Below are 26801 nucleotides of genomic sequence, written 5' to 3'. Positions count from 1 at the left end.
GTTCACTCAGACTCATGTCCATCGAGTCGGTGATGCCATCCAGCCATCTCATCCTCTGTCATCCCCTTTTCCTCCTGCCCCCAATCCCTCCCAGCATCAGTCTTTTCCAGTGAGTCAACACTTCGCGTGAGGTGGCCAAAGTACTGGAGTTTCAGCTTTAGCATCATTCCTTCCAAAGAAATCCCAGGGCTGATCTCCTTCAGAATGGACTGGTTGGATCTCCTTGCAGTCCAAGGGACTCTCAAGAGTCTTCTCCAACACCACAGTTCAAAAGCATCAATTCTTCGGGGATCAGCCTTCTTCACAGTCCAACTCTCACATCCATACATGACCACAGGAAAAACCATAGCCTTGACTAGACGGACCTTTGTTGGCAAAGTAATGTCTCTGCTTTTGAATATGCTATCTAGGTTGGTCATAACTTTCCTTCCAAGGAGTAAGCATCTTTTAATTTCATGGCTGCAGTCACCATCTGCAGTGATTTTGGAGCCCCCAAAAATAAAGTCTGACACTGTTTCCACTGTTTCCCCATCTATTTCCCATAGTGATGGGACCAGAAGCCATGATCTTTGTTTTCTGAATGTTGAGCTTTAAGCCAACTTTTTCACTCTCCTCTTTCACTTTCATCAAGAGGTTTTTTAGTTCCTCTTCACTTTCTGCCATAAGGGTGGTGTCATCTGCATATCTGAGGTTATTGATATTTCTCCCGGCAGTCTTGATTCCAGCTTGTGTTTCTTCCAGTCCAGCGTTTCTCATGATGTAGTCTGCATAGAAGTTAAATAAGCAGGGTGACAATATACAGCCTTGACGTACTCTTTTTCCTATTTGGAACCAGTCTGTTGTTCCATGTCCAGTTCTAACTGTTGCTTCCTGACCTGCATACAGATTTCTCAAGAGGCAGGTCAGGTGGTCTGGTATTCCCATCTCTTTCAGAATTTTCCACAGTTTGTTGTGATCCACACAGTCAAAGGCTTTGGCATAGTCAATAAAGCAGAAATAGATGTTTTTCTGGAACTCTATTGCTTTTTCCATGATCCAGCGGATGTTGGTAATTTGATCTCTGGTTCCTCTGCCTTTTCTAAAACCAGCTTGAACATCAGGAAGTTCACGGTTCACATATTGCTGAAGCCTGGCTTGGAGAATTTTGAGCATTACTTTACTAGCGTGTGAGATGAGTGCAATTGTGCAGTAGTTTGAGCATTCTTTGGCATTGCCTTTCTTTGGGATTGGAATGAAAATGGACCTTTTCCAGTCCTGTGGCCACTGCTGAGTTTTCCAGATTTGCTGGCATATTGAGTGCAGCACTTTCACAGCATCATCTTTCAGGATTTGAAATAGCTTAACTGGAATTCCATCACCTCCACTAGCTTTGTTCGTAGTGATGCTTTCTAAGGCCCACTTGACTTCACATTCCAGGATGACTGGCTCTAGGTCAGTGATCACACCATTGTGATTATCTGGGTCATGAAGATCTTTTTTGTACCGTTCTTCTGTGTTTTCTTGCCACCTCTTCTTAATATCTTCTGCTTCTGTTAGGTCCATACCATTTCTGTCCTTTATCGAGCCCATCTTTGCATGAAATGTTCCCTTGGTATCTCTAATTTTCTTGAAGAGATCTCTAGTCTTTCCCATTGTGTTGTTTTCCTCTATTTCTTTGCATTGATCGCTGAGGAAGGCTTTCTTATCTCTTCTTGCTATTCTTTGGAACTCTGCATTCAGATGCTTGTATCTTTCCTTTTCTCCTTTGCTTTTTGCTTCTCTTCTTTTCACAGCTATTTGTAAGGCCTCCCCAGACAGCCATTTTGCTTTTTTGCATTTCTTTTCCATGGGGATGGTCTTGATCCCTGTCTCCTATACAGTGTCACGAACCTCATTCCGTAGTTCATCAGGCACTCTATCTATCAGATCTAGGCCCTTAAATCTATTTCTCACTTCCACTGTATAATCATAGGGGATTTGATTTAGGTCATGCCTGAATGGTCTAGTGGTTTTCCCTACTTTCTTCAATTTAAGTCTGAATTTGGCAATAAGGAGTTCGTGATCTGAGCCACAGTCAGCTCCTGGTCTTGTTTTTGTTGACTGTATAGAGCTTCTCCATCTTTGGCTGCAAAGAATAAAATCAGTCTGATTTCGGTGTTGACCATCTGGTGATGTCCAAGTGTAGAGTCTTCTCTTGTGTTGTTGGAAGAGGGTGTTTGTTATGACCAGTGCATTTTCTTGGCAAAACTCTATTCGTCTTTGCCCTGCTTCATTCTGTATTCCAAGGCCAAATTCGCCTGTTACCCCAGGTGTTTCTTGACTTCCTACTTTTGCATTCCAGTCCCCTGTAATGAAAAGGACATCTTTTTTGGTTGTTAGCTCTAAAAGGTCTTGTACGTCTTCATAGAACTGTTCAACTTCAGCTTCTTCAGCGTTATTGGTTGGGGCATAGACTTGGATTACTGTGATACTGAATGGTTTGCCTTGGAAACGAACCCTTGCAGCAACCTATGATACAGATATTATTAGCATATACCCTATTTCACAGCTGAACAGAAAGGTTAAGTGACTTGCCCAAGGTCACACAGCTAGTGAATAACATAGTTAGGACTTGAACTGAGGTAGTCTGGCTCCAGAACCCATACTTTTGGCCATCTACTATACTATTAGGTAGGCATTACAATCCTCTTAACAGAGAGCATGAAATGGAGATTCAGAGAGGTGAAATTACTTGTCCAAGGTCCCACAGCTTGTGAAGGATGGAGCTGGTACCCAAGCCCGGATGTGTGGCTCACAAACCAGACTCTGAGATCTTGGTGTCTGCCTCTAGGAGAAAGGGGAGGATAGAGGAATCTGCTCCTGTCAATGGGCTGGCAGGGGGCTTTTCCAGTCCCTGTGTGCCCCCTACAGGCAGTAAATCAAACAGCAGGGTTCTGGGTCCAGCCGAAACAGGAAGGATGAGCTCAGGGCCTAAGGGGGTGGACACGTGGCTGAGCCCCTTCTCACCCCTTCCAGTTTTCCGTGGACATTGACTCTGACTTGGTGGAGGAGCTGCCGGCTGAGATTGAGCTGTGGCTGGTGCTTGTGGCTGTGAGTGCCGGGCTGCTGCTGCTGGGGCTGATCATCCTCTTGCTGTGGAAGGTTAGAACACCCAGCCCGCCACTGGGACTCCCACTCTGGGACCGCCTGCCAGCAGACCCTCACCAACTCTCCCTTCATCTCATTCCTCACTTCCATCTCACCCCACCCATCACCCAAGTCCTCCCCACTCTCTCTCCAGCTCCCAGTCCTGGGTTAATGGGGGGACTTGCAAGCCGGAAAGGGGAACCAGGAGCTCCGGCTCCTGCCACATCACCAAGCTGGGGCTGGGAACCAGGCATCCAGGCTCCCCAGCCCTAAGCCCGAGTTCATGAGTGCTGCTGGCAAGAACCCCCCAGCTCCCCCTGATGGCCCCTCCCCACCTCCTCCCCTCCGCAGTGCGGCTTCTTCAAGCGAGCCCGCACTCGCGCCCTGTATGAAGCTAAGAGGCAGAAGGCGGAGATGAAGAGCCAGCCGTCAGAGACGGAGAGGCTGACGGAAGACTACTGAGGGGGGCAGCCCCCACCCCGGCCCAGCTGGGTAACGCGGCCTCCGGGCCCCTTTCCCCAAGCCCCCAGCTGGCTGGGGCCTCTGACTCTCTCCTTTCTGTTCCTCTTCCTTTATGGGCCCTCTCTGCACTTCACTCTGTCCCCAGCACCACCTCCAAAGACTAGATCACTCTGTCAGTCTCCCCTCCCCATCCTGGGAGAGCCTGGGGTGTCTGCTCTCACCAGCCTCCCCACTGAGTCCTTCAGGGACTTGGGACCTCAAGAGGGAGCCGTAAACCCTCCCTGTGCCCCTTATGCTTTCTGGGGATTGGAAAGGGTCAAGGCTAGGCCCCATGTTTGTAGGCCACAAGACAGACTTCAGAGTGATTCCATACTTCCATCCCCACCTCCAGAGAAGGAGGGGACTAGTAGAGCCCTTCTTCCTGGGAACCAGCACTTTTCCTCTTGGGACCCTCTTGGGCTGACAAACGGACCCCTCCCGACCTTGTGGTCACTGTAGATCCCCACCCCCCCTAGCCATTCCATCTGCAGTCTAGGCGACTGCCCCTCTGACTCCATCTGCCTCTCCCTCTCCTCTCTGCCTTCCTCAGCTCCTCCTTCCTCTGGGGTCTGGGGTGGGGAACCTTGTCCTCTTTGTCTCAGGGCAGGGAGATGGCATTGTGTTTGGGTAGGGGTCCTGGCTCTGAGGACCTCTTGGTGAGGAAGGAAGGGACTGGGCATATCTTCCCGCTGGTGTAAATGCTGGCTTCTGAGGGCCTCCCTCTTCTCCTCCTCCTCCAGTGTGACTTCTTTAAGCGGACCCACTATTACCGGATCATGCCCAAGTACCACGCGGTGAGGATCCGGGAGGAGGAGCGCTACCCACCTCCAGGGAGCACCCTGCCCACCAAGAAGCACTGGGTGACCAGCTGGCAGACTCGGGGCCAGTACTACTGACATCCTCCCTGATCACACCCTGCTCCCCCAGCGTCCCCTTCTACTATTTATCATAAGTTATGCCCCGCCAGACCACAGGGGACGCTGCCTTTGGCTGGCACCAGCAGGCTCGGGCACACACACCTTTCAAGTGCACGCACGTGCTATGTGGCCATGGCCTCCTCCCTGAGGGAAGGCTGGGGCCGTGGCCCGTGCATTGCTGAGCACTGCAGCCCTGTGCCCTGGACACACATGAGCGCGTGGGGGTCCAACTGCTGTGGACTGTGCTTGCGCACCCAAATAGTGCACGGCCATGCGTGTCCCAGCCTCTAAGTGCCAAAACCAAGCCAGAGGCCTTCTGCCAGAGCCAGGAGGAAGAGGCCCCCAATGCGGGGACCCTTCCTGTATTCACACTGGACCCATCATGAGCCATAGGCACTGGATTGACCCTGACCTCGAGATGAAAACTACCTACAAGGAGCAGCCCACAGACCCCCAGTGCAACTCTCAGCACCCCTGGCAGAGAGTGGGGAGCCTGCCTGAGGTCGCTCAAGGAGGTGTTCATAGGACCTGGCGTGCTCAGACCAAGAGCGGAATGAACTAGAAAAAAGGTCCCCAGGGGGGCTTTCTTTCACGAATTGCTGGGAAAACCTCTGAACTCAGCCATGGCCATTCCGCGCACTAGTAGGAAATGCAGCCTGAGGAAACAGAGATGGACATGCTGCTAGGCAGCCAGGACATGCTGTGCTGGGACCACTCTGGGAGCATAATGGAATTCTCAACAGAGTGGGGACCGGTCCTGGGCCAAGGAGATGATGGACGGATACAGAGCAGATACCACTTCTCACCCACATCACCATCCTGACCTTGAAGGCCTGGAGGGATCTCCACGCGATCACAGAGGGAGCGACACCTGAATGTACAACAGGAAGGAAGCCCCATCATGCCCCGTCGGCCAGACCCCACTCTGCCCTCACTGACCATGGGTTGGAGACCTAGAAGTGGAGCTCTTGGCTCTCTTTGGCTTTTGGAGCCAGTTTAGCTTTGCCTTCTCACCTGTGGCCCATTCTAGAAGTTGAGCTATTTCCAGAAAAACCTCTCCTGACCCCGGGCTGTTGGCAGGTCCCCTCCTCACCCCCTCCCCCCTTTCATGGTACTGTAGCAGGGGAGCTCCCTCCCCCTCCTTGTGCCTTCTTTGTATATAGGCTTCTCACAGCAACCAGTAAACAGCCCCCTGTTTGTACACACTGCATCTGCCTCCATCTACCCCTACGTCTTACCAACACCATTCAGTCTGATGGATCATGATACCTAGCTGATCCCCAGGTGGACAGAGCCAGGCGCAGGGCTCTGAGAGGTTGGGAGGGTAAAGCGCTATGGCAGAGATAACAGCTCCTGTTCTCAGGGGTGCCCCAGACTTCAGGGATGGTCACCGTCCCATAACTGAGATTCAGAACATCAGATGAGGAAAAGCCCTGAGTAAACTGTATGGAATCCAAACCAGCTTCTTGGTGGACACTGGGCCAGCCTGGGGAAGGAGTAGGAGTAGAGGTGGTAGCGTGCAGGGTCTGGAAGAGGCAGGAAGCTACTCTGCTGTAGAAGCAGGTAGTTCTGGGTAATGATAGAGTGAGGCTGTGTGCACAGCTGGAGAGCTGAGAGCCCTCATCCGGTGGCTACCTTCAGATAAGAACCTGGTTACTGCCTCAGTTTCCCCACAACCAGCCCTAGATACCATGACGAGTAGATCAGATGGTGAACCAGTGACCCAAGGGTGGAAAAACTGAAAAGTTCTAGTATACACTCCCTAGCTCTGGGAGGGAGAACCAGGAGCCCTGGCCTGCAGCAGCTCTTCCAGACACACTTCTGAGCTGAGCTCACAGGCACAGAGTTGGGTCAAGCGCTCTGCTGCCTCCTCTGTGCTAAGGCTGTGGACTGTGCTCGTGCACCCTGAATGGTGCGTGGACACGCGTGTCCCAGCCTCTGCTAGTGCCAAAACCAAGCCTCAGACGTGGGGGATGGAGCAAGGCTGCTTACCCTGTGACTTCTGTGTCCTAAATCGTGTCACAAGTCCTTCTGTTAACTGTTCCCAAGGACCTTTGACAAGAAGTATTAGTTGCTTAGTCATGTCCAACTCTGTGACCCCTTGGACTGTAGCCGGTGAGGCTCCTTTGTCCATGGAATTTCCCAGGCAAGAATACCGGAGTGGGTTGCCACTTCGTTCTCCAAGAGATCTTCCCAACCCAGGGATTGAACCTGGGTCTCCTGCATTGCAGGCAGACTCTTTACCATCTGAGTCACCAGGGAAGCCCTTTTGACAAGAAAGCTGGAAATTACTACTCAGAAAAGCCTAGAGGCAGATCTTCAATTCAGCTTCAGCTGCCTCAGACAGCCCCCCTGTGGCAGCTGTCTGCCCTCTACCCTCTCTATGAGAGCCCACTGCCTCACTTTCTCTGCTGGGATTTGTCAATGATTGACAGTGAAATGTCTAGTTCCTCCAAGAAAATCCCAGCCCCTACCCACAACTTCCAGGACCAGTAACCAGAGACCTCAGTTTGTTCTCCAAATCTGGGTTATTCTCTAGGTCAGAAAAAACACACATGTAGGTCGTCAAAGCCCAGCTCAAGTTGATGAGAGTTCAGTCCAGCTCGGTCCAGTCCTTGGCTGCCACTGAAGAATGAAGTGGGATCTATATATTGCTCTGACCAGTGCACAGGCCCAGCCCCCATCTCCTGTGAGCACTTGTTTGGATGAAAACATACCATCTGTCTCACACACACTTGCGAAAGTAAGTAGACATTTTCAGGACTGTTTCAGCTACACTTTGATGAAAGAGATCCAGCAATGCCCACTTTATAGAAAAGAACCCTGTATTATGTCAAGTTCATTGAGTTCCTTGGAGCTGCAGTACCTCCAAACACTTTAAAAGAAGTGTCTTGGCTCTTGTATCAGTTAAAAAACAAAACAAAACAACCCATCAGATGATTCTCCCTCTCCTGGGCACAGGGCTGTATTGCACTTCCTAGGTCCTCCTGGTTGGATGATGCCATTCTGGCCAATGAGTTGTCAGCCAGAGGGAAGGGGATCAGTTCTGGGCTGAGACAGTTAACTGCTGGGTGAGACTCTCTCAGTTCTGCTGCTCCTGGCTCTGATGCTGTGGATGCCTGTGTTGAAGTAAAGCTTCTGTCAGTCTGAGCCCCTGAGAACGCCCCACCAACCCAAGTTGTACATACAGTGGGAGATTTGGGGATTTGCAGGCTTTGTTTCTTCCCATCGCCTAACCTAGCTTGATTGATACACCACTCCACGCCACTCCCATTACCACTCTGCAGCAGTTTCTGCAGGAGGAATCTGATCCAAGCTCAGAGCCCGCATTAGGAAGTCCAGCTCTAAGGGGAAGATCATGGGAAATCTCTCTTTTACATGTAGCCTCAGAGGTTACGGCCTTTTCCTTGTTACTTGAATTTTTACAGTAGTAGTAATAGTTGCTATTTATTATTTACTGTGTGCCAGCCACAGGGCTCAGCTTTTTTACGTATAGGATTTAATATTTTCTTCTGGGCAACTTGAAGACTGCCTTCACCAATATCGTCAATGATCTAATTGCTGCTGCTGCTAAGTCACATCAGTCGTGTCCGACTCTGTACGACCCCATAGACGGCAGCCCACCAGGCTCCCCCGTCCCTGGGATTCTCCAGGCAAGAACATTGGAATGGATTGCCATTTCCTTCTCCAATGCATGAAAGTGAAAAGTGAAACGGAAGTCGCTCAGTCATGTTTGACTCTGCGACCCCATGAACTGCAGCCCATCAGGCTCCCCCGTCCATGGGATTTTCCAGGCAAGAGTACTGGAGTGGGTTGCATTGCCTTCTCCGGATCTAATTGCTAGCTGGGTGGATTTTGGTGGTCTTAGATATCTCTGTGGCATGTCTTCCCAGTGACTCCAACTTCTTATTTCACCTTCTTTTCCCTTCAATGTGCTGTGTCTGGTGCTGGAGACAAAGCAGTGAATAAGACCAACACAGGCCCACCCTCACAGAGCTTAAAGCCTAGCTGGGGAGACAGATGAGTCGGCAGATGATTACCATGCAGTGTGTTAAGAGCTAAAATAGTGCTAGATCAGGAGGCCTGAGGAACCTTCGGAGGGAGCCCATAACCCAGCCTGGCCAATGAGTTGTCAGCCGGAGGGAAGGGGATCAGTTCTGGGCTGAGACAGTTAATTGCTGGGTGAGACTCTCCCGGTTCTGCTTCTCCAGGCTCTGATACTGTGGAAACCTGTGTTGAGAGAAAGTTTCTGTCAGTGTGAGTCCCTGAGAACACCCCACCAACCCAAGTTGAACATATAGTGGAAAATTTGGAGATTTGTGCGTTTTGTTACCTGCACTCCATTCAGCTAGCAATTAGGTCATTGACGATTTTGGTGAGTGCAGAAGAATGGGTAGGTGAAAGTGAGAAGAAAGAATGATCCATGGGTAGGAGACAGCATTTGCAACAGCGGGGAGATTGAAGTCTGGTTCAAGGCACTAGATAAGTATGGGTGGGACTTGAGCAGGGGAGTGTGGAAGAGATGAGGCTAGAGAGTTAACCAAAGCAGATCATGTGATAACTGGAAAGGCTCCAGTAAGAAGTGAAAGCCAAGGCTGTGAGCAAGGGAAGTAACACCTTCAGATTTGCAGTGGAAAATGGTACCTGAACCTGTTTCCTCAACTGTAAAATGGTGGTAACAGCAGCACGGTAGAGCTGTCTGGAGAATTCAATGACATGATGCATGCAGAGTGCCTGGCAAATGGGATATTATTCATTCAGCTAAGAGAGTCCCTTCCATTGTGAAGCCTTGCACACAGCTCTGCAATGGTTATAACTGCAGTCTGCTGTAACTATTTATTTACTTATGCAGCTCTCTCAAACTGAGAAATGAAACAATCAAGGCAAAAGACCATGTCCCAGTCCTGTCTGTTTCCCATTCCCAGCATATAAGCCTAGCAACTAACTATTTGGCACTTGGTGAGTGTGGGCCAAGGACTGAAGCGGAAAAACACCTCATAGGGGCAAGTGGGTGGGATGCCGGGACAGGACATATCCTGCATTGGACAACAAGAGGACAAGCTTTGTTCCCACGAGAGATCCGGACTGCTGTGAAGTGCCGGCTGCTGCGAAGTGCCGGCTCTTGGCCTCCAGTACAGATCACCTTCCAGGACCTTTCTCTAAGAACGCTAAGTGCGAAAAAGTTTGCTTTCTCAGGTCAAATGAGTAGAGAATAATAAAATAAAGGTGGTTTTAAAAGTTCATTGTAGCCGCCGCTAGGCGTTAGTGAGGGGGTTGACTCGGTGTTTTTTAACTGGAAAAGCAAAATGCTGCCTTGTCCTGAGCTGCTTGGATCTTTGTGGAAGTAGGTGTGTTACACGTCTATATGAGGGATGAGCATGGGCTCGAATCCCGACCCATCCCCAGTCCGAGTCACAGTCATCCAGACTGGGAACCCACCAGACGCCCTGAGGGAGAGCAGGTGGGTGGAAATCAGGACAGGTGAATCGGGCCCTTGTGGGCGGAAGAGCACGCGTTGAAAGCTACCGGACAATCTCCGGGCGGGCAAGTGAAGGAGATTCGGGGAGGGAACGGGGAAACGGAGTGTAAGAGGAAAGGGAATCACGGGCCTTTCGGGAGGGAGAGGTTAATCCGGGCTAGGCCGGGAGGAGGAACGCGCGTAGTGACGCCGGAGGCGGGCTCTCAGCGCTGCCTCCAGAAAACAGCAGGCCGCCCGGGGCAAACAGTGGGTTAAGGGGGCGGGCCCAGGGGGGTAGCCACGTGCCGGGCAGAGAGGCTATTGGCTCTCCTGGAGTTGTTTGTGAGACGCCATTAGTGACGTCGGGGCGCCGCAACAAGCCAATTGGCCGGGTCTCGGGGGTCGAGGTGGGGAGGAGGCGGCCGCCGCGGCACCGGGCCGGACTGGGCTGAGCAGAGCGCCAGCGCTGCCCGCGCAGGGTCCAGAACCCGAGTCCTAGAAGTGGTCGCCATCGCCATGCGCTGGGTCCGCGCGCTGCTGAAGAATGCGTCCCTGGCAGGGGCACCCAAATACATCGAGCACTTCAGCAAGTTCTCCCCATCCCCGCTGTCCATGAAGCAGTTTCTGGACTTCGGTACGAGTGAGCGGGAGGCGGCTGGCACCGGGGGTCTGCGAGGGGCGGGAGTGGGGGTGAAGGAGTCGTGGTCACGAAGGGTTAACTCGGAGGCTAAGGGAGGCCGAGTGACAGGGAAGGTTTTCTTGCAGGAGTCCAGACAGGAAAGAGTTAACGGGGAGGTAGGGGCCGCTTGGGCTTGAAAGGGTTAAGGGCACCCCGGCTGAAGAGACTGGGCTGTTAGGGGGACGTGGGGGCACTGAGAAGGAGGGGGTCCACGGTGTCTTACTGGGTTTTGTGAGAAGTCTTGGAGAGGAAGGGGCAGTGAGTCAGTGCCATTGGAGCAGGAGGGTGTATCCAGGCACTGAAGGGTTACTGGGGATTGTCCTGGCGACTCTAAGAGTAAAGGTCAGAGAGGAAATGGGGGGTGTTATGGGAGTGACTAGGGGGCATTGAGAGGTGCAGCCATCGGGAAGGAGACCTGCCCTGGGGGTCTGTTAGCAGGAGGGATTCTTTCAAATGAGTCAACAGGAGAGAGGCCCTGACTGGTACATCTCCCCCCACTGAAAGAGCTGGCCCCCAGCTGTCCTGGAGGACAAGGACACTTGAAGATCAAATCTCCTGTGGCCTTGCCGTCTGTCCCCAGCTGGGTAGGGGTCCAGGACACCATGAAATGGAGTCAGACAGCTTGTACCCATCCTTGGCTGCCCCTGGGTTCCTGGGCCAGGGTCTCCTACCACCAGAGATCTGGGAGTGGCAAGGCTGTGCCAACACGGTGACTGAAACAGGCGTTGTTTGGACAGTGTCTGTTCACACAGAATTTCTGTGGTGCCGGCTAGGGATTAGAAGGGGTTGCCCAGGTCTCTCAAGAGTTGAGGAGACAGTGCCTGGCTCAGGTTACAGCTGCGTCACTGATGGGAGGAGGTGGGGAGGTGGCAGCCAGGACACAGGGCATCTGTTGCCGATACTTGTTCACCTGCTTCCCTCCATATTTGAGCTCCTGCCATGTAGGAAAGCTTCCTGAGCCCACTCCCAGCCTCCAGCAGTTGTCTAGTCCAGACTGGACCCCAGTTAACAGAACTGTTACAGCAGGGAGGGACTCACAGTCAAGTGGTCCACTTGGAGTTCAGGGGGTAACACAGGTCTTCAGAGGGATAGTGACATGCCCTGGGTGACAGAGTTAAAAGCAGAACCTGGACTTAGAACCCAGGTCTCCTGACTCTAGGCCATGACCTCATTCGGTCCTCTACCTGCTCTTCATCTTCAAGCCAGACCAAGAATCTAAGTATTTGGGCCCTAGTTCCCCGACCCTGTCTACCTCTCAGGTGAGTGGGCATTAATGTAGGGGCAAGTCTACTGTGGACATAAAGACCACCTGGGCCACGATGATGCCGGGACCCTGTGGCTGCTGTGGTCTGGGCATAGCTTCCCTCAGCCAGGGGAGCTCATCTCAAGGTAGGATGGGTTTCCCAGCCTCCTCTGCCCACCTAGATCAAGTCCCGCAAAGTGAGTGTCTACTAGGAGGGAAAGAAAGAGAAGAAGTGAGATAACTTGGGCTGAGGCAGCACCCAGTGGGCCCAGGGTGGCCCTGTCCCCTGTGGTTGAAGGCAAGCAGGGTTCAGCTGGAGGTGGGGAAAGGCCACAACCTCCCTAAGGGTTAGGCTGAGTGGTGTGGTGGTCACTGCATGGGTCAGGAGGGGCCCCTTGTCGTGTGCCTCCTTGTCTTCTTGTCTCTTCTGAACCTTCAGGAAATGAAGTATTTAGTGACCTGACCCCCTTCCCCACCACTAAGAGGTCTTCTGGCTCCAGTGCTTTGTAACTCTTAGGCTCACCTTTCCCTCTGCCACCAGGGTCCAGCAATGCCTGTGAGAAAACCTCGTTCACTTTCCTCAGGCAGGAGCTGCCTGTGCGCCTGGCCAACATCATGAAGGAGATCAACCTGCTTCCTGACCGGGTGCTGAGCACACCCTCGGTGCAGCTGGTACAGAGCTGGTGAGACCCTTGGCTAGATCCCCATGCCCCCCACTCCACTGTCAGATGTCTGATGCTCCCAGCAGCCTTGCAGGAGGTGGGGAAAGAGGAGAGGCACAGGGACTTTGAGAGGTAGGGGAGTTCTCACAGTCAAGTGGGAATCCTAGGCCATAGCAGGGACTCAGATCAAGCTTCCAGCCTCCATGTCTCTGAGACAGCACTATACCCACCACCCTCCATTTTCTCGAAAAGGAAATCATCATTTTCACACCAAAACCCAAATCAGGCTCATGTCAACATTTGCCACCAGCCCTGACCCTGAAAATCTAGCACCTATTAGATAAAACATCTAGCTGGGGCAACTTTGTGGGAAACAGGAAGAAGTGAATCTTCAAATTGTATAATCCAAACAAATCAGCCTGTTTTGGATGTTGGAAAACACTCAGATAGACACAAGGATGGCACAGTACCAACCCCAAAGAGCTTTAGATGGGCAAAGAGCAAAAGTTTATTGCACAGAGCAGCAATAGCAGGGAGAAATTCTCAGTAAAGTTTACTCAAAAACTTTGTCCAGAGATAAGTATTAAAAACTGAATGACATTAACCAAAGGCCAATCACATGAAGGATAAACAAAAATGTGCTTTGTAACTGGGTGTGTGAGTAGCTAATCGTGGTTAATCTTCAGTGGCATGTGTGCAGAAATCTCTTGCCTGTTATTCTGGCTGTGGCAGGTCTGGTACTACTGTGGTTTCCTTTTCGATTTGGGGCATCCACACCCACTTGGAGCTCAGTGCTGCGTTAGGTTAGGGAAATAGCAGCCGAAGCTGCTCCTCAGGAGCCCATGATCTCATGGGGAGAATAAAAGGGGCAACCTGAAGAGGTCCATAATGGCAGGAGCAGTAAGCTACTGAAGAGTTTGTTTTCTTTAAATTCAAAGCAAAATAAGATTATTTTAAAATAACATTGGTTTCTTTCCCTCACTGAAGAAGTATGACATGCCCACTTTGACATTTGGAGAACACAGAAAAGTAGATAAAAGAAAATGTCAGCCACTTCCCTCCACCCTCTAACCAAACATTCAGGTTTTGTACGTGCCCTTTGTTGATGCCCTTCCAGCTTTTTTCTGTGCGTGAATGTGCTACAAATGACTTATTCTAACTAAATGAGGATAAAGTAAGGAAAGACCAGGCACACGGTCTGTGCACAGTGAATTTCAGTTGAATCAGAACATTGTGGAGAAGATGAAACGGAGGCAGAGAGGGGGTGACGTGTCACTGGGCCTTATAGGTTGCCTAAGTGAACTTTGACCTAGAAAGAAGGGTAGCGCATTCAGACCAAAGGAACTGCTTGTGCAAAGGTGTGGAGGCAGGAGAGAGCCCGGCTAGGGCATCCAAGCACTCACTTTATGGACAGGGCACTGTTAGCGCAGGTGATGAAGGTGGATGGTGGGGACAGAGGGCAGAGCCTGATTTTTATGTGGCACAATGAGGTCACCCCTCACTGGGGCCTATCCCTTAAAGGTCCAGGACCTCTGAGCCAACCGGCATTTCCTGCCATGGGGCAGCGTGGAAGGCATGGGGAGGAGACAGAAGGTGCCATCTGTTCTCTCCAGCCCTCCTCTGGCTCTGTCCAGCTGAGTGACCTGGCTGCCTTTCCAGCTGGTCCTTAACTCCAGGGCAGGGTTTCTCGGGCCCGTCCTTGGACACTTGTTTCCTTGAAGAGTCAGGGGATGTGGGGGGGGAGGGCAGGGAGGTGCTGATGGCCCGTGATGCCCCCAAGGCCCATAGAGCCCCTTCTTTTTTAAAAACTATTCATTTATTATGTGCTGTGTTGCGTCTGAGCTGTGGCACGTGGGATCTTCCCTGTGTCATGGGGGATCTTTCATTACGGCACATGGATTCTCTACTTGCGGTGCAAGGGCTCAGTGGTTATAGCACACAGGCTGAGTTGCTCTGTGGCATGTGGGATCTTAGTTCCCTGACCAGGGATCGATCCCATGTCCTTTGCATTGCAAGGCAGATTCTTAACCACTGGCGCATCAGGGAAGTCCTAGAGTCCCTTCTTGAAAATCAGTTACACACGTCGGGGCTTGGCCTGACTTAGTTCTTCTCTCAAAGCTGGGAAGTAATGACCAGCAGGAGAGAGTGAAGTGAGACAAGAGGGAATGCTTCCCAGTGGATGATTCATTTAGAGGAGAGCAGGCCAAAGTATTGCTAGAGTGTGCTGACGCACTGAAGAGACAGCCTGCTGAGACTGTTTGCAGAGAGTGAGCATCAACCGCAGCAAGAGAGATTGTGGTCTGAGGGAAGGAAGGACTTCCTGAAACAGACCTCCCTCTCCATAGGAACCCCCTTGCCAGCTTGGATGATGGAAGTGGTGGGGGTAGGCAGTTTCACGAGAGGAAGGGGACAACCTACCAGAGAGCATGCCAAGAGGGCTACTGGCCTCAGAGACTGATGAGTGAGCAGTAAAACTTTTCCTTTGGAAATGGACAAGACCTGCGCACGTGCTATCGGTAACAGTGGTGGCAATATTTAACATGTGGCAACAGCTAATGGAGTTTCTACTCAGCTGGGGAGAGGTTCTAGGCAGGAATCACTGTGGGCAAGTGGGGAATTCCTATTTCTAAACGAACCTGATGGATTATTTCAACTGGACTCACTTGGGGTCATGGGATCCTGTTTTGGAGGTGACTGGAAGGTAAAGGAAAGCCCTGGGTATAGCACCGGCATGCCTGACTTTGAGGCTTGGCTTTTTGTGCTTGACTTTTGTGCCAGACTTAACGTTTGGCCAACCACATGGCCCCTCTGAGTCTCGGCTTCCTCATCTGTAAAATGGGTGAGATGCCACTGCTGGATGTGGAAGTACACGGAACTCTACACACGAGTGATGTCTGTGATCTTCCGGCAGCAACACCTTCTGGCCAAAGAGAATGTGTTGTGGCAGAGGTTCTCTTAAGAGTGTAGTCATGGCATGGTGGCAGACGACAGTGACAGAGGCAGACACACCGGAAGGCCTGCTGGCGATCAGGAGCTGCTCTGAGCCTGTCCTTACTCACTGACCCTTCACAACAACCTTGCGAAGTAGGCCTTTTTATCACCCCTGTTTTGTAGATGAAGAAACTGAGGTTCAGAGAGATTAAGAAACTAGTCTGAGCTCATCAGGTAGTAAGTGGTAGAGCCGGGATTCCAACCCAGGCTGTGTGATCTGGAGGCTGTGCTCACAAAGGAAAGGGAGAGAGCCGTGTTCTGGAGGAGTCAGAGATTTCTAAGCAAAGCAGGTCAGTGGGAAAGTAGATTTTCTTTACAGAGATTGTTTGATGGCTAGTGTTGCGGGGGTCCAGAGGGGTAACCTTGACATCTCGCTGGGGAGAGTGACAGGCTGACAAAGGGCACGGAGTTGGGGATGTATCTGGAAAATGGAGGGTTGAGTGAGAGTTGCAGAGTAGAATCAAATGACAGTGAGTCACTCCTGTGACCAGTAGTGCCTTTGCAGGGGTGTAGTATGGGAAGGGGGTAAGAGTGGGTGCCTCGGCACCTTCTCATGAACCTCCCTTGCCTCAGCAAGGTATGTGGATACCAGACCCAGTAATCTTTGCCGTTGAAAAGAATCACCACCTCACTGGTTCTGGGCACCCAGGGCCTGCTCTGTGCCAGGCCCAGGGCTGTAGCCAAAACCTGCCATTGAATCCCTCAGCCATCACTTACGTATTCAGAGTGGAGGCCGGCCACCAGCATCGCCTCCTCTAATCTGTTCCTGCTCCTGCGAGGCCCACTTCACACAGTGGGACTGGGAGCAGTGCCATCAGCAATGGGACCCGGGTCGGCCTGGCTCAGGGCCGCGCCCAGCGCCCCTCCGCAGGCAGCTTCCAGACACCAACACGCCTCCACCTCTCCCCTCCTCACAGGGCCTTTGTCTTGTTCACACCCTGGTCCCCAGCGGCTGTGGACACGAGTGTGCACACACACCCACAGGTGCCCAGATTCACACCGGCTCCCCACTCCTCTGCCCACACAAGCCTGCGCGTGCCTCCTCCCCCTCTGCCAGATGCTCATTCCGACACCCCTAGCCCAGGCTCATCCACGCACACTCACACAGGCACACACATGCGCCTTCCTCCCGCCAAATCCCACCCCTCCCCCCTGCCAAATCCAGGGTTCTGGATTGGCTGGAAAGCCCCAGAAGGCAGGGTCTGGGGCCTCCACGTGACTTGGTAGAGGGGAGGTGGGGACACTCCAGCTGTCACCCAGGAAGTCCTGGGCAGCCTTGGTTACTGCTGAGGTCGACAGGCCAGGCCTTCCTGGAGCTTCACCTTGGCCCCACTGCCTGTTCTGCCAGGCCCAGGGCAGGTGACAGCTCTGTCGTTGCATCACTGCTCCAGACTAAGCCCAGCTCTTTCTCTGACCGGCCAGGGTGGGCAGCCCTGGAGCCAGCATCACTCCCTCCCCAACATCTTTCCCTTTTCAGGACCACGGGTGAGGTCTGGCCTGCCAGACTCTTGAGGGGTTTCAGGCCCAGTCACGGTTCCCCTGGGAGAATTCTCATCATCCATCCTTCCTGGAGTACACCCAGGACCACTCCCCTGCTGGAATGTCCCCCAGAGGAAGGCGGGCAGAGATTCTAATCCCTGCTTCACAGTCCAGGAGACTGAGGCCTGAATGAGGCTGCAGCTCTCCCCAGAGCCCTGCCAGCTGGCGCTCCCACTGCCAGTCCATCCTGGTGTCCTTTATTTTACTTCAAGCTACCCTCCTTGGTGGTTCATTAGGCAGCCACAGTGGGTGGGGCTACCAGCGAGAGCACTCATCCTGTCACCAACCCCCAATCCTGGCCTAGCTGGTCAGAGCCCCGTAGTTCCAACCTCCTCCCTCTCTATTTGCCCCGGGCCTTGGGAAGGGGTTCCTGGGCACCTATCCCCCCAGCTGGTCTCCTGTCTCTCCTGTCTCTGTCTGTTCCCACCATTGCATACTTGCAGATCCTCCTCTCAAATCCCCTCTCCCTCTAAGAGTCACATGAGCATGAAGCTTTCTCTTGGGCATGGGATCCAGGGATCTGGAGTAACACAGGCCTGTGAGAGAGCATTCCAGCTCTGCATGTTGACCTGCTTATCTGTAAAATGGGTCCAGCAGTAGCATACACACCACAGAGTCATTGTGGAGGTTAAACTAGGGGAGCACAGAGCAGAGCCTAGCACAGGGCCAGCACCGTAGACACTGGCCGCCCTCACCGTGGACATCAGCAGCATCACTGTTGGGACCAATATAGACTGTGAGCACTTGGCCATGTGGTGTAGACTGGCATCAGACAGACCTGGGTTTGAATCCCAGTGTGAATGCTTACTGTGTGACCTCAAACATATTATCTGCCCTCTCTGAGCTGATTTCCTTATCTGCAAAAGGGGGAAATAGCACATGCTCAGAGATGAAAGCCCCTGCATAGACTCTGAGCACTGCTACTGCTGCTGCTAAGTCACTTCAGTCGTGTCCGACTGTGTGACCCCATAGACGGCAGCCCACCAGGCTCCCCCGTCCCTGGGATTCTCCAGGCAAGAACACTGGAGTGGGTTGCTGTTTGCTTCTCCAATTCATGAAAGTGAAAAGTGAAAGTGAAGTCACTCAGTCGTGTCTGACTCTTAGCGACCCCATGGACTGCAGCCTACCAGGCCCCTCCGTCCCTGGGATTTTCCAGGCAAGAGTACTGGAGTGGGGTGCCATTGCCTTCTCCGGACTCTGAGCACAGGTGAGCACTAATGGTCACTGGGTGAGCATCGGCTATTGTTATTCTCCAGGAATTCTGAGGTGAGGCCGTAGGCGGCTGCTCTGTCTGTCTGCTGGGGCGCTGAGGATGGTGAGGGGGTTCCAGGGAGAGCTGATCACCTCTGCTCTCTGGGCTCCCCTACCAGTGACTCTGCCACCTCCTGCCAGGCGCTGTGCTGGGCCCTGTGTGGGGAAGGCGGGCAGCAGCAGCAGGGCTGGGAAAGCCCCATCTGTTCTCCGCGGCTGTCCGGAGCGTGACAGATTCAAACATGGTATGATTCAGAGCCTGTGCCCAGGGTAACCAGGAGGAGTGTGTCACGTGCCACCCAGGGACTAAGAGGGCGCACTCAGCTGTTGACAGTGTCTGAGCCACTGTTCATAACAAGAGCAAGCATTTAAAGTGCTCAGTATTTGCTAGGCACTGTGTTAATTACCACATTTCATTCTCAGCACAAAGCAGTGATAGCAGTAGGTACAATACCCTCCCTTTCTCTGATAAGGAAACTCAGGCCCAGAGAGGTTCCATGACTTCCCAGAGCCACACAGCTCAAAGTGGAAAAGCCCAGCGTGGGACTTGCAGGGCCAGCTTCAAAGCTAGCTCTTTCACTGTCTTCTCTGCTGGGTTAAGCAAGAGAGGGGAGACTGGCAGTAGGTGAAGGGAGCAGGGCACTCCAGGCAGGAGAACCACGGACCGAGGGGCTGAGCCTCTTTGAGCAGCCAACACTGTATAGTGGCAGAAGTGCCGGAGGCCTGTCTTCACCGCCCAGCTGCGGAACTGCCTCAGGCCTCAGTTGCGGAGACTGTGAAACGGGGCTCATTCCTGCTGTTCTTAGTGTTAAGGTCAAAGCCCTGTGTACAGGGGACTTTGGACTGTGGTGGGAGCTCTTCAAGAGGGACTGTTAGGCCCCCAGGGCCCTCCCTGGTCAGACTCTCAGTGGCCCCTCCTTCCTGCCCCTGAAGTGTTTCTGCCAGAGAGAGGCTCAGCTCTCCGCCTTCCCCAAGAGAGTGAACTGCTGTAGGCTGAGGTGTCGGTAGGAAAGCAGTGTCTCCCCGCCTCCCAGTGGGGACGGGGCGGGGGTGGGGGGACAGTGGCTCCAGTTTGGCAGCATCTAGGCATCTGGGCCCCTTTAGGCTCTCCGTGGGCTCCAGCCCCACCCCGTGTCAGAGCTGGGCATGCCCAGTCCCCACCAACTCCCCCCCACCTCGTTTTTCCCACCCACCATTTAAAATCTAGTTCCCTAGGAATTGGGAATAGGATGACAGCTCCTGGTGTCCAGAGTCGGCGTGTGAGGATGTCTCCTTGAACCCCTGCTCTGTGAGAGCACTGGGCTGGCCCACGGGATACAGCAGCGACCCTGCAGGCAGACACCATGACGGCTGGGGAGGCTGAGTGCCTTGCTGTCACTGCTGGTCTTGGGCAAGGCCCCCTCCCCAGTCTGGGCCTCAGTCTTCTCACCAGGAGCCCTGTGGGTGGGGTGGCCACCAAGCCCCTTTGAAGACTGCTATTCTAGGACAGCAAAGCAAAGGCCCTCTGAGAACCAACAAATGGGGGCCTGGCCCTGAGCTAAGGTGGTACCCCCCTCCCCTCCTGTATAGGTATGTCCAGAGTCTCCTGGACATCATGGAGTTCCTGGACAAGGACCCTGAGGACCATCGGACCCTGAGCCAGTGAGTGAGGCCCTGGCTAGGGGCGGGAGGGCAGGTGTGACCCACAGCCCCAGGGACAGAAATGCCCGTAGGATGACGGAAATGTCCCTGTCCTTGGGGATATCCAGGGTGAGCAGGGAGACAGCCCTCAATCCTTGTGTGTCTTGTGGGGGGAGCCCAGGACCCACCCTGTGGAGCTGTCAGGCAGGCAGTGGGACGGCCTTCTGGAGGAGTGGGCTGGGAAGAGTCGAGTGGGTGAAGGCACTGTGGAGAGAAGGGCAGAGCCGGGACAGGCTGAGGGTGTCCTAGAGCCAACATCTCCCCCCCTTCGAAGGTTCACTGACGCCCTGGTCACCATCCGGAACCGCCACAATGACGTGGTGCCCACAATGGCTCAGGGCGTGCTGGAGTACAAGGACACCTATGGCGATGACCCCGTCTCCAACCAGAACATCCAGTACTTCCTGGACCGCTTCTACCTCAGCCGCATCTCCATCCGCATGCTCATCAACCAGCACAGTGAGCGGGCGCAGGGCCATTCACTGTTCAGAGGTTTACAGAAAGCAGAACTGTGTCACTTCTTTCTGTGGTATTCATAACAATCTCATTACACTAGGAAACAGGTGGTTTTCTAGAGTTTCTTATTCTAGGAGAATTAACTATGAGTGTTGCAAAATCATAGCCAATCATTAAATACACAAGATGGTAAAAATTATTTTAATGTATAGCAAAAGAGAAGAATTAAATATAACGTAGAATGTGTGGGAACGAGACTTCTGAGAAGAAGAATGTTTCAGGCCTGCAAAGGTCCAAACTGGCCTGATTCGAGGTTATAGGGTCTGGTCAGAGGAGAGAGGGTAGGAGGGTGGGAAGTGGGTGTTAGAGTCAGAAGTGTTAGAAATAGAGGTGGGGTCTTGGAGAGCCAGGGGAAGAGGGAGGGAGCGCTGAGGCACATGGCCCCGCCAACTGTGCCCACCGTTTCTGCCTGTAGCCCTGCTCTTTGACGGCAGAACCAACCCTGCCCACCCCAAACACATCGGCAGCATCGACCCCAACTGCAATGTCTCTGAGGTGGTGAAGGGTGAGTCGTCCTCACTGTGCCTGGCCCACAGAGGAGCCCCAGTGAACCCCCAAGTTTACCTGGCCAGAGGGTGACCCATTCCCCAGTGGGTGGGGGCCACATCCCCATGGGTTTAATGTTGGTGGCACCCACTGTTGATACCAAGAGAATTGCCTGCTGTGGGGAGGCCACCCCATTCTCTGATGACCTCTGCTTCTCTCAGATGCCTACGACATGGCCAAGCTCCTGTGTGACAAGTATTACATGGCCTCTCCTGACCTGGAGATCCAGGAGATCAACGGTGAGCGAATGAGGCTGTGTGTGTCTAAGGGCTGGGGACATGGGAGAGGGAAGTGATGTAGGAGTCAGGAAACGAGGGAGAAGCAGAGCTATTATTATTATTATTAATTTATCTAGTAAATATTTATTAAGCAGTAAACACAACAGGCTAGGTCCCTGTTCCCATGGAGTCACATTCTTGGTGTTGGGGAAGTTGGGGAACGGGGCCTTTAGCCAGTGAGTACATAATAAACAAGCTAATTTCAGCATGATATGTGACAGGAAGGAAACAAAATGAGATATCCTGACAGGCATGGGTAGGAGCAGCGTATTATGGGATGTCAGTTTGGCTGTCCTCCCGGATCCAAAAATGCTTAATTTGAGAGGTTTTCTCTCACTAGCCCCTGGGATAGAATGGCCAAAGCCGGCTATACCCCCTCACGTCCCAGTTGCAGCCTGGCGAAGTTTTGGGAAAGAGGATGTGGAAGGCAGAGCCTGGGAGTTGATCACACCACTTCCCTGAGTCTCCCAGCTGCAGAGGAGGCTGAGAATTTAGTCTCTAGCTGGGCAGTTCGGAGAAGGCAATGGCACCCCACTCCAGTACTCTTGCATAGAAAATCCCATGGACGGAGGAGCCTGGTGGGCTGCAGTCCATGGGGTCGCTAGGAGTCGGACACGACTGAGCGACTTCACTTTCACTTTTCACTTTCATGCATTGGAGGAGGAAATGGCAACCCACTCCAGAATTCTTGCCTGGAGAATCCCAGGGACGGGGGAGCCTGGTGGGCTGCCATCTATGGGGTCGCACAGAGTTGGACATGACTGAAGCGACTTAGCAGCAGCAGCTGGGCAGTTACATGCTAGTTAAAACTTTGGGGGAGGCAGGCGTCTATTACTAAAAGAAGAAAGGGAATGATGGACACAGAGGATGGCTACAAGGGTCCTACTTTGGATGGAGTAGTTGAGAAACAGAAGGACCAGTGTGGTGGGGTTAGGAGATTGAAGGGGTGAGGGGCGGGAGAGAGAAGCTGGGCACGCAGGGCCTGTGGGCTACAGACGGGAGCTGGGATTTTGAGAAACCACTGGAGGTTTGAGGCACAGTGATGACAGGATCTGAGTAACATTCTAAAGATTAATTTAGAGGTTGGAGGAGGCAGGAGAGGACCCAGGAAGACCAGTTAGGAGGTCACTGCAGGTTTAGGCAAGGGGAGGGGAAGGCAGCAGAGAGGAAAAGAAGGGGGTGAACTGGATAAACACCTTGGAGGTGGAGGGGTGAGGAGGCCCAGAGACCTGGAAGTTACCTCTCCCCTCCCCACCTCCCGCTGCTGCTCAGCCACTCTGGCCTGTGCGCCAGAAACCTGAGGTGTCCATGCCTCTATGTCTGCAAGTCGCACTGCCCATATCCTAGTCTTTCCTTAAGAACTGTTCAAGTCCAGCTCCTCTGCAAAGCCTCCCCAGACCTCCCAGAGAGGAGTTAGGCCCTGCCTGCCCCCAGTGGACCTCTACATTGCGCTGTTTAAATTACTTGGGGGCAGAAACCGAAGGGCAGAGACAGGCCGCTTTACTTCCGGATCCCCAGGGTCAAGCCCGGAGCCTCGCACACAGCTCTGGGTACACCTGATGTGAAAGTGAGGTGTGCGTTTCTCTGTCTAGACATGAATTTCTGAGAGGGTAGGGCTGAATTTTATTCAACTTTTTGTCTCCGCTTGCCTAGCACAGGGCCTCAGATTCCCTCATTCATTGATCTGTTGCACATTTATTTAGCTTCTGCTACATACAGAGCTCTGTGCCAGGCACCAGGAAGATACTCAGTCCCTAAAACGAAGAAACTCTCCAGGTTAGAGTGATTCTTAGGAAGTAGGATGCTGGTGTCAGGATCACCTGGGTAGCCCCTTCCTCTCTCCCCTGGGTGAAAAGCTCTCCAGGGGATTCTGGTATCAAGGTGAATGCTAATAGGCTAGGTATAGCATAGATAGATACTATTTGAGTGGATAAATGATGAACAAATGGATAAACAGTGGATGAATGGAAGGATGGATCTGTACTCTGAATGAATGGATAGATGGAAAAGATAGACGTTTGAACAGATGAATAGACTGGAAGACAATTGGATGGTTGGATGGGTAGATAGATGAATGAATGGATGTTGAATGGATTGATTGATGAATGGGTGGATACTGGATGGATGGATGGACAGACACTATGATGGATGGATATTACATGGAGAGGTAAATGGATGAATGGACACTGAATGAATGAATAGATAGATGAACGAATGAGCAGACGGATGGACCATGGATGGTGGTTGAGTGCTGGGTGTTAGGTGCTGGTGAATGAATGCTGAATGGTGACCTCTTGACAATCTCCTGATCTTTGGTCTGGACTTCCCTGGCAGCATCCAACTCCAAACAGCCGATTCACATGGTCTATGTCCCCTCCCACCTCTACCACATGCTTTTTGAACTCTTCAAGGTGAGGAGCCTGGGGGACGCTCCTTTGGGAGGGTGGGGGGTGGTTCGGTCTAGGCTGCTCTCACTGTATCTTACCACCTTTCCCACTGCAGAATGCCATGCGGGCGACTGTGGAAAGCCATGAGTCCAGCGTCACTCTTCCGCCTGTCAAGGTCATGGTGGCCTTGGGCGAGGAGGACCTTTCCATCAAAGTATGTGACCCTTGACTTTGAGAGCCCGAGGGCAGTGGTATGGAGACTTCCCTCCTGCCAGGAGATGGGCTTAGGGAAGACGCTGGGGGTGAGGAAGACCGGAGAAGAGCAGGGGTGCGGTGTGGAGAAAACTGAGGTCTAGAGACCCTGACGTGTCCTGTCTCCCCTAGATGAGTGACCGAGGTGGGGGTGTTCCTTTGAGGAAGATTGATCGACTCTTCAGTTACATGTACTCCACAGCCCCCACGCCCCAGCCCGGCACCGGGGGAACCCCACTGGTGAGCTGGCTTCACTCCAGTCCCCCGACCTCCTGAAGAATGCCTGTCAGTCTTCTGGTCTCTTCTTACCAAACTGTCACACACGCCCGTCACTCGCTTCCCCACCTCCCGTGGTCCCTCCATCCTGTGGGCCGTGTGTGACGTCAGTCAGCTCTTCCGGGTCTGGGCCTCCTTGTTCCTCCTCCCTCTCCGCAGCCTGCGCCTCCCTACCTACCTGTGGGTGTCTGTCTGTCACCTTGCCTCAGTTCTCCCCGTCCTCTCTCTCTCTCCTCAAGTAACTACCTCTCTCTTGGCATTGTTCATCTCACCCGCACCTCCGTGTCCATTCCCAGTGTAATAGGCGGAGCGAAGTGTGGGAAATAGAGACAAAGAGGTGCCCAGTGACCTGCGCAGATGCCTAACTACCAGGGCCAGCCTCCTCTCCTGCCCTGCTCGCTGCTCCCCACCCCCACCATGCCCTGCAGCCTTCCTCCCCCACTGGACTGATTCCCCCCTCCCTACAGTCCCCATCTTGTCTCCGAGCTGTCCCTCTCTCCTGTCCCCTCCTCACCCTGGTGCTGGGAGCCCCCTGTACGACCTGAGCTTAGCCATCCTCACTCAGCATATAGGTCTCTGCAGCTCCAGGGAGCCCAGGCCCAGTGTCTCAGCGCGCTCCTTTCCCACCTCTTGCAGGCTGGCTTCGGGTATGGGCTCCCCATTTCCCGCCTCTATGCCAAGTACTTCCAGGGGGACCTGCAGCTCTTCTCCATGGAGGGCTTTGGGACCGACGCTGTCATCTATCTCAAGGTGAGGGCCCCTGCCTGCAAAGCCCGCCCAAGGGGCGGGGATGGGTTGCTGACAGGTCGGGCCTGTTCTTAGGTTTCTTTTCCATCCCTCCAATCTTTACCTGATTTCAGACTGAGAATCAGAGCAGAGCTATGGTTCCCCAGCCACCAGGCACTCCTAAGTTGGCAGGCAGGTTTAGGGAGTCTGTGGTACATGAATGAGACCCTGTTCTGGGAACCCTTGACTTGTGAGGAAGCATGGAGAACTCATTCAGCTCAGGGGGCGACATAGGCCCAGAGCTGGTGACCTTCTTCAAGGTCACACAGCCTGCCTCCTCCCTCTCCCGCCCTGACCTTTAAGTGAACAGCCTTTTTAAACAGAGCAAGCCACAGAAGGGACAGACGCTTTTATGGGTCTTTCTGGTTTAGTCATCTCAGCCAGTGTGGCACCTGGCTGGACTGACATGTGGGCCATAGTTAGTGGCCGCTGGAGCCCACCGCTGGGCAAGGGTGGTCCGCCAGGGAGTGGGCAAGGTGCAGGAAAGCAAGAGAGGCTGACCTTGACGCCCCTCAGGCCCTGTCCACGGACTCAGTGGAGCGTCTGCCTGTCTACAACAAGTCAGCCTGGCGCCACTACCAGACCATCCAGGAGGCCGGCGATTGGTGTGTGCCCAGCACGGAGCCCAAGAACACGTCCACGTACCGTGTCAGCTAGGAGCTACCGCACTCACCTACACCCAGGAGAATGGACTGCTGTCGCTGGGTCCGGCCACCGTGGTGACCCTCCCCATTCCCCGCCCCCCCCAGGTGCAGGAGGCTCTCCCTATTGACCAGCTTCTGTCTTCAGAAATCACTGCAGTGACCAGTCTGTGGTGGCCCCTAAGTGCCAATCTCTGTCTCCATGGAGACCCCTTGGTGGTCTCCCTGGGTCCAGTCTCTGTGGGCAACACCTGAGGATTGGAGGATGTCTCCATCCTGATGGGGTGTTCCAGAGATAGGTTTCCATGGCAGTCTTTCTTTCTGAGCCCAGAACTGCCACTTCTCTGCCAGGGGCCCTAGGTCCCCCTCGCTGCCCACCACAGCCCTGGCCTTCCAAGTGGACGCTCCTGCTTGCCTTACTGTCCTGGCCCATGCCGGTACCCTGGCGCTGGTCTGGTGTCAGTGTTGGGAAGGGGCCAGGTGCCTGCCACATCTGGGGTAGTGGGAGGGAACCCCTGATTGGGAATCTGGTCCTATAGTCTCTCCCTCCTCTCTAAGGTCAAAGGTAGGAGGGAGGGGTTTCTCACCTGGGGTTCACCCCTAAAGCCGAATTATCTGGGAGGACACAGAGGTCAGCCACCCAACCTCTCCTCCCTGTAGGTAACCCCAGCAATGTTTCTGCCACCTCCCGAGCCCTTCCCCTGCATGTCCTCATGTGCATACACCTACCCACCGCCCACGGTCCCTCGTGAGCTCCAGACCCCAACTCCCACTGTGCCTGGACATGCGTGTGCTTGGGGTGGCTTTCTCCCTAGGATGTTGTGTGTATATAGCTAGTTTTATAGCCCCAAAAGCCTCTACCCTTCCCCTTAGCACACAGGGGGTTAAAGTTGTGTGCTCCTCCCAGTGGCTATGATGGTGACAGTGACATCTACAGTAAAGAGGAGATGGAATGAGACTGCGGCCCATCTGCTTTCCTGGGGGAGGGAGATCCTCTTGTACAAATGTATGCAGACTGCAGTCCCTGTGATCAACACGCGACATGCTGAGGACAAGACCCGGTGCATGCCAAGTACAACAGTGGCCAGGGCCG

General features: G+C 53.3%; 2 protein-coding genes across 6 annotated transcripts in view; both read left to right on the top strand.

Annotated features, from left to right (window-relative positions):
- ITGA3 (integrin subunit alpha 3) overlaps positions 1-5731 on the top strand; it is a 32782-nt gene extending 27051 nt beyond the window's left edge. Inside the window, exons 24-26 of one of the 2 annotated variants that reach the window (XM_027517308.1) lie at positions 2995-3120; positions 3457-3597; positions 4347-5731. In XM_027517308.1, coding sequence (XP_027373109.1) covers positions 2995-3120; positions 3457-3567 — 237 coding nt within the window. In that variant the 3' untranslated portion in view covers positions 3568-3597; positions 4347-5731. The remainder of the gene's footprint in view (positions 1-2994; positions 3121-3456; positions 3598-4346) is intronic. The other variant, XM_027517307.1, reaches the window with a different exon arrangement.
- Positions 5732-10379: 4648 nt separating this feature from the next.
- PDK2 (pyruvate dehydrogenase kinase 2) lies at positions 10380-26666 on the top strand. 4 transcript variants are annotated; one of them, XM_027519029.1, is made up of 11 exons: positions 10380-10615; positions 12445-12586; positions 19916-19987; positions 20301-20518; positions 20958-21047; positions 21250-21327; positions 23701-23777; positions 23869-23967; positions 24138-24245; positions 24918-25031; positions 25584-26666. In XM_027519029.1, the coding sequence occupies exons 1-11, from the start codon at positions 10498-10500 to the stop codon at positions 25722-25724; spliced, it is 1257 nt and encodes a 418-aa protein (XP_027374830.1). In that variant the 5' UTR covers positions 10380-10497; the 3' UTR covers positions 25725-26666. The 4 variants fall into 4 exon arrangements, with proteins under 4 accessions (XP_027374830.1, XP_027374832.1, XP_027374829.1 ...); XM_027519031.1 differs by having other exon boundaries at positions 10383-10615; positions 20301-20485; XM_027519028.1 differs by lacking the exon at positions 10380-10615 and adding an exon at positions 11525-11919.
- The last annotated feature ends 135 nt before the right edge of the window (positions 26667-26801 follow it).

Source organism: Bos indicus x Bos taurus, chromosome 19, assembly GCF_003369695.1.
Source record: "Bos indicus x Bos taurus breed Angus x Brahman F1 hybrid chromosome 19, Bos_hybrid_MaternalHap_v2.0, whole genome shotgun sequence".
Taxonomy (NCBI): Eukaryota; Metazoa; Chordata; class Mammalia; order Artiodactyla; family Bovidae; genus Bos; species Bos indicus x Bos taurus.
Note: the sequence above shows the minus strand (reverse complement) of the source record. Positions and strands in the feature narration are given on the sequence as shown.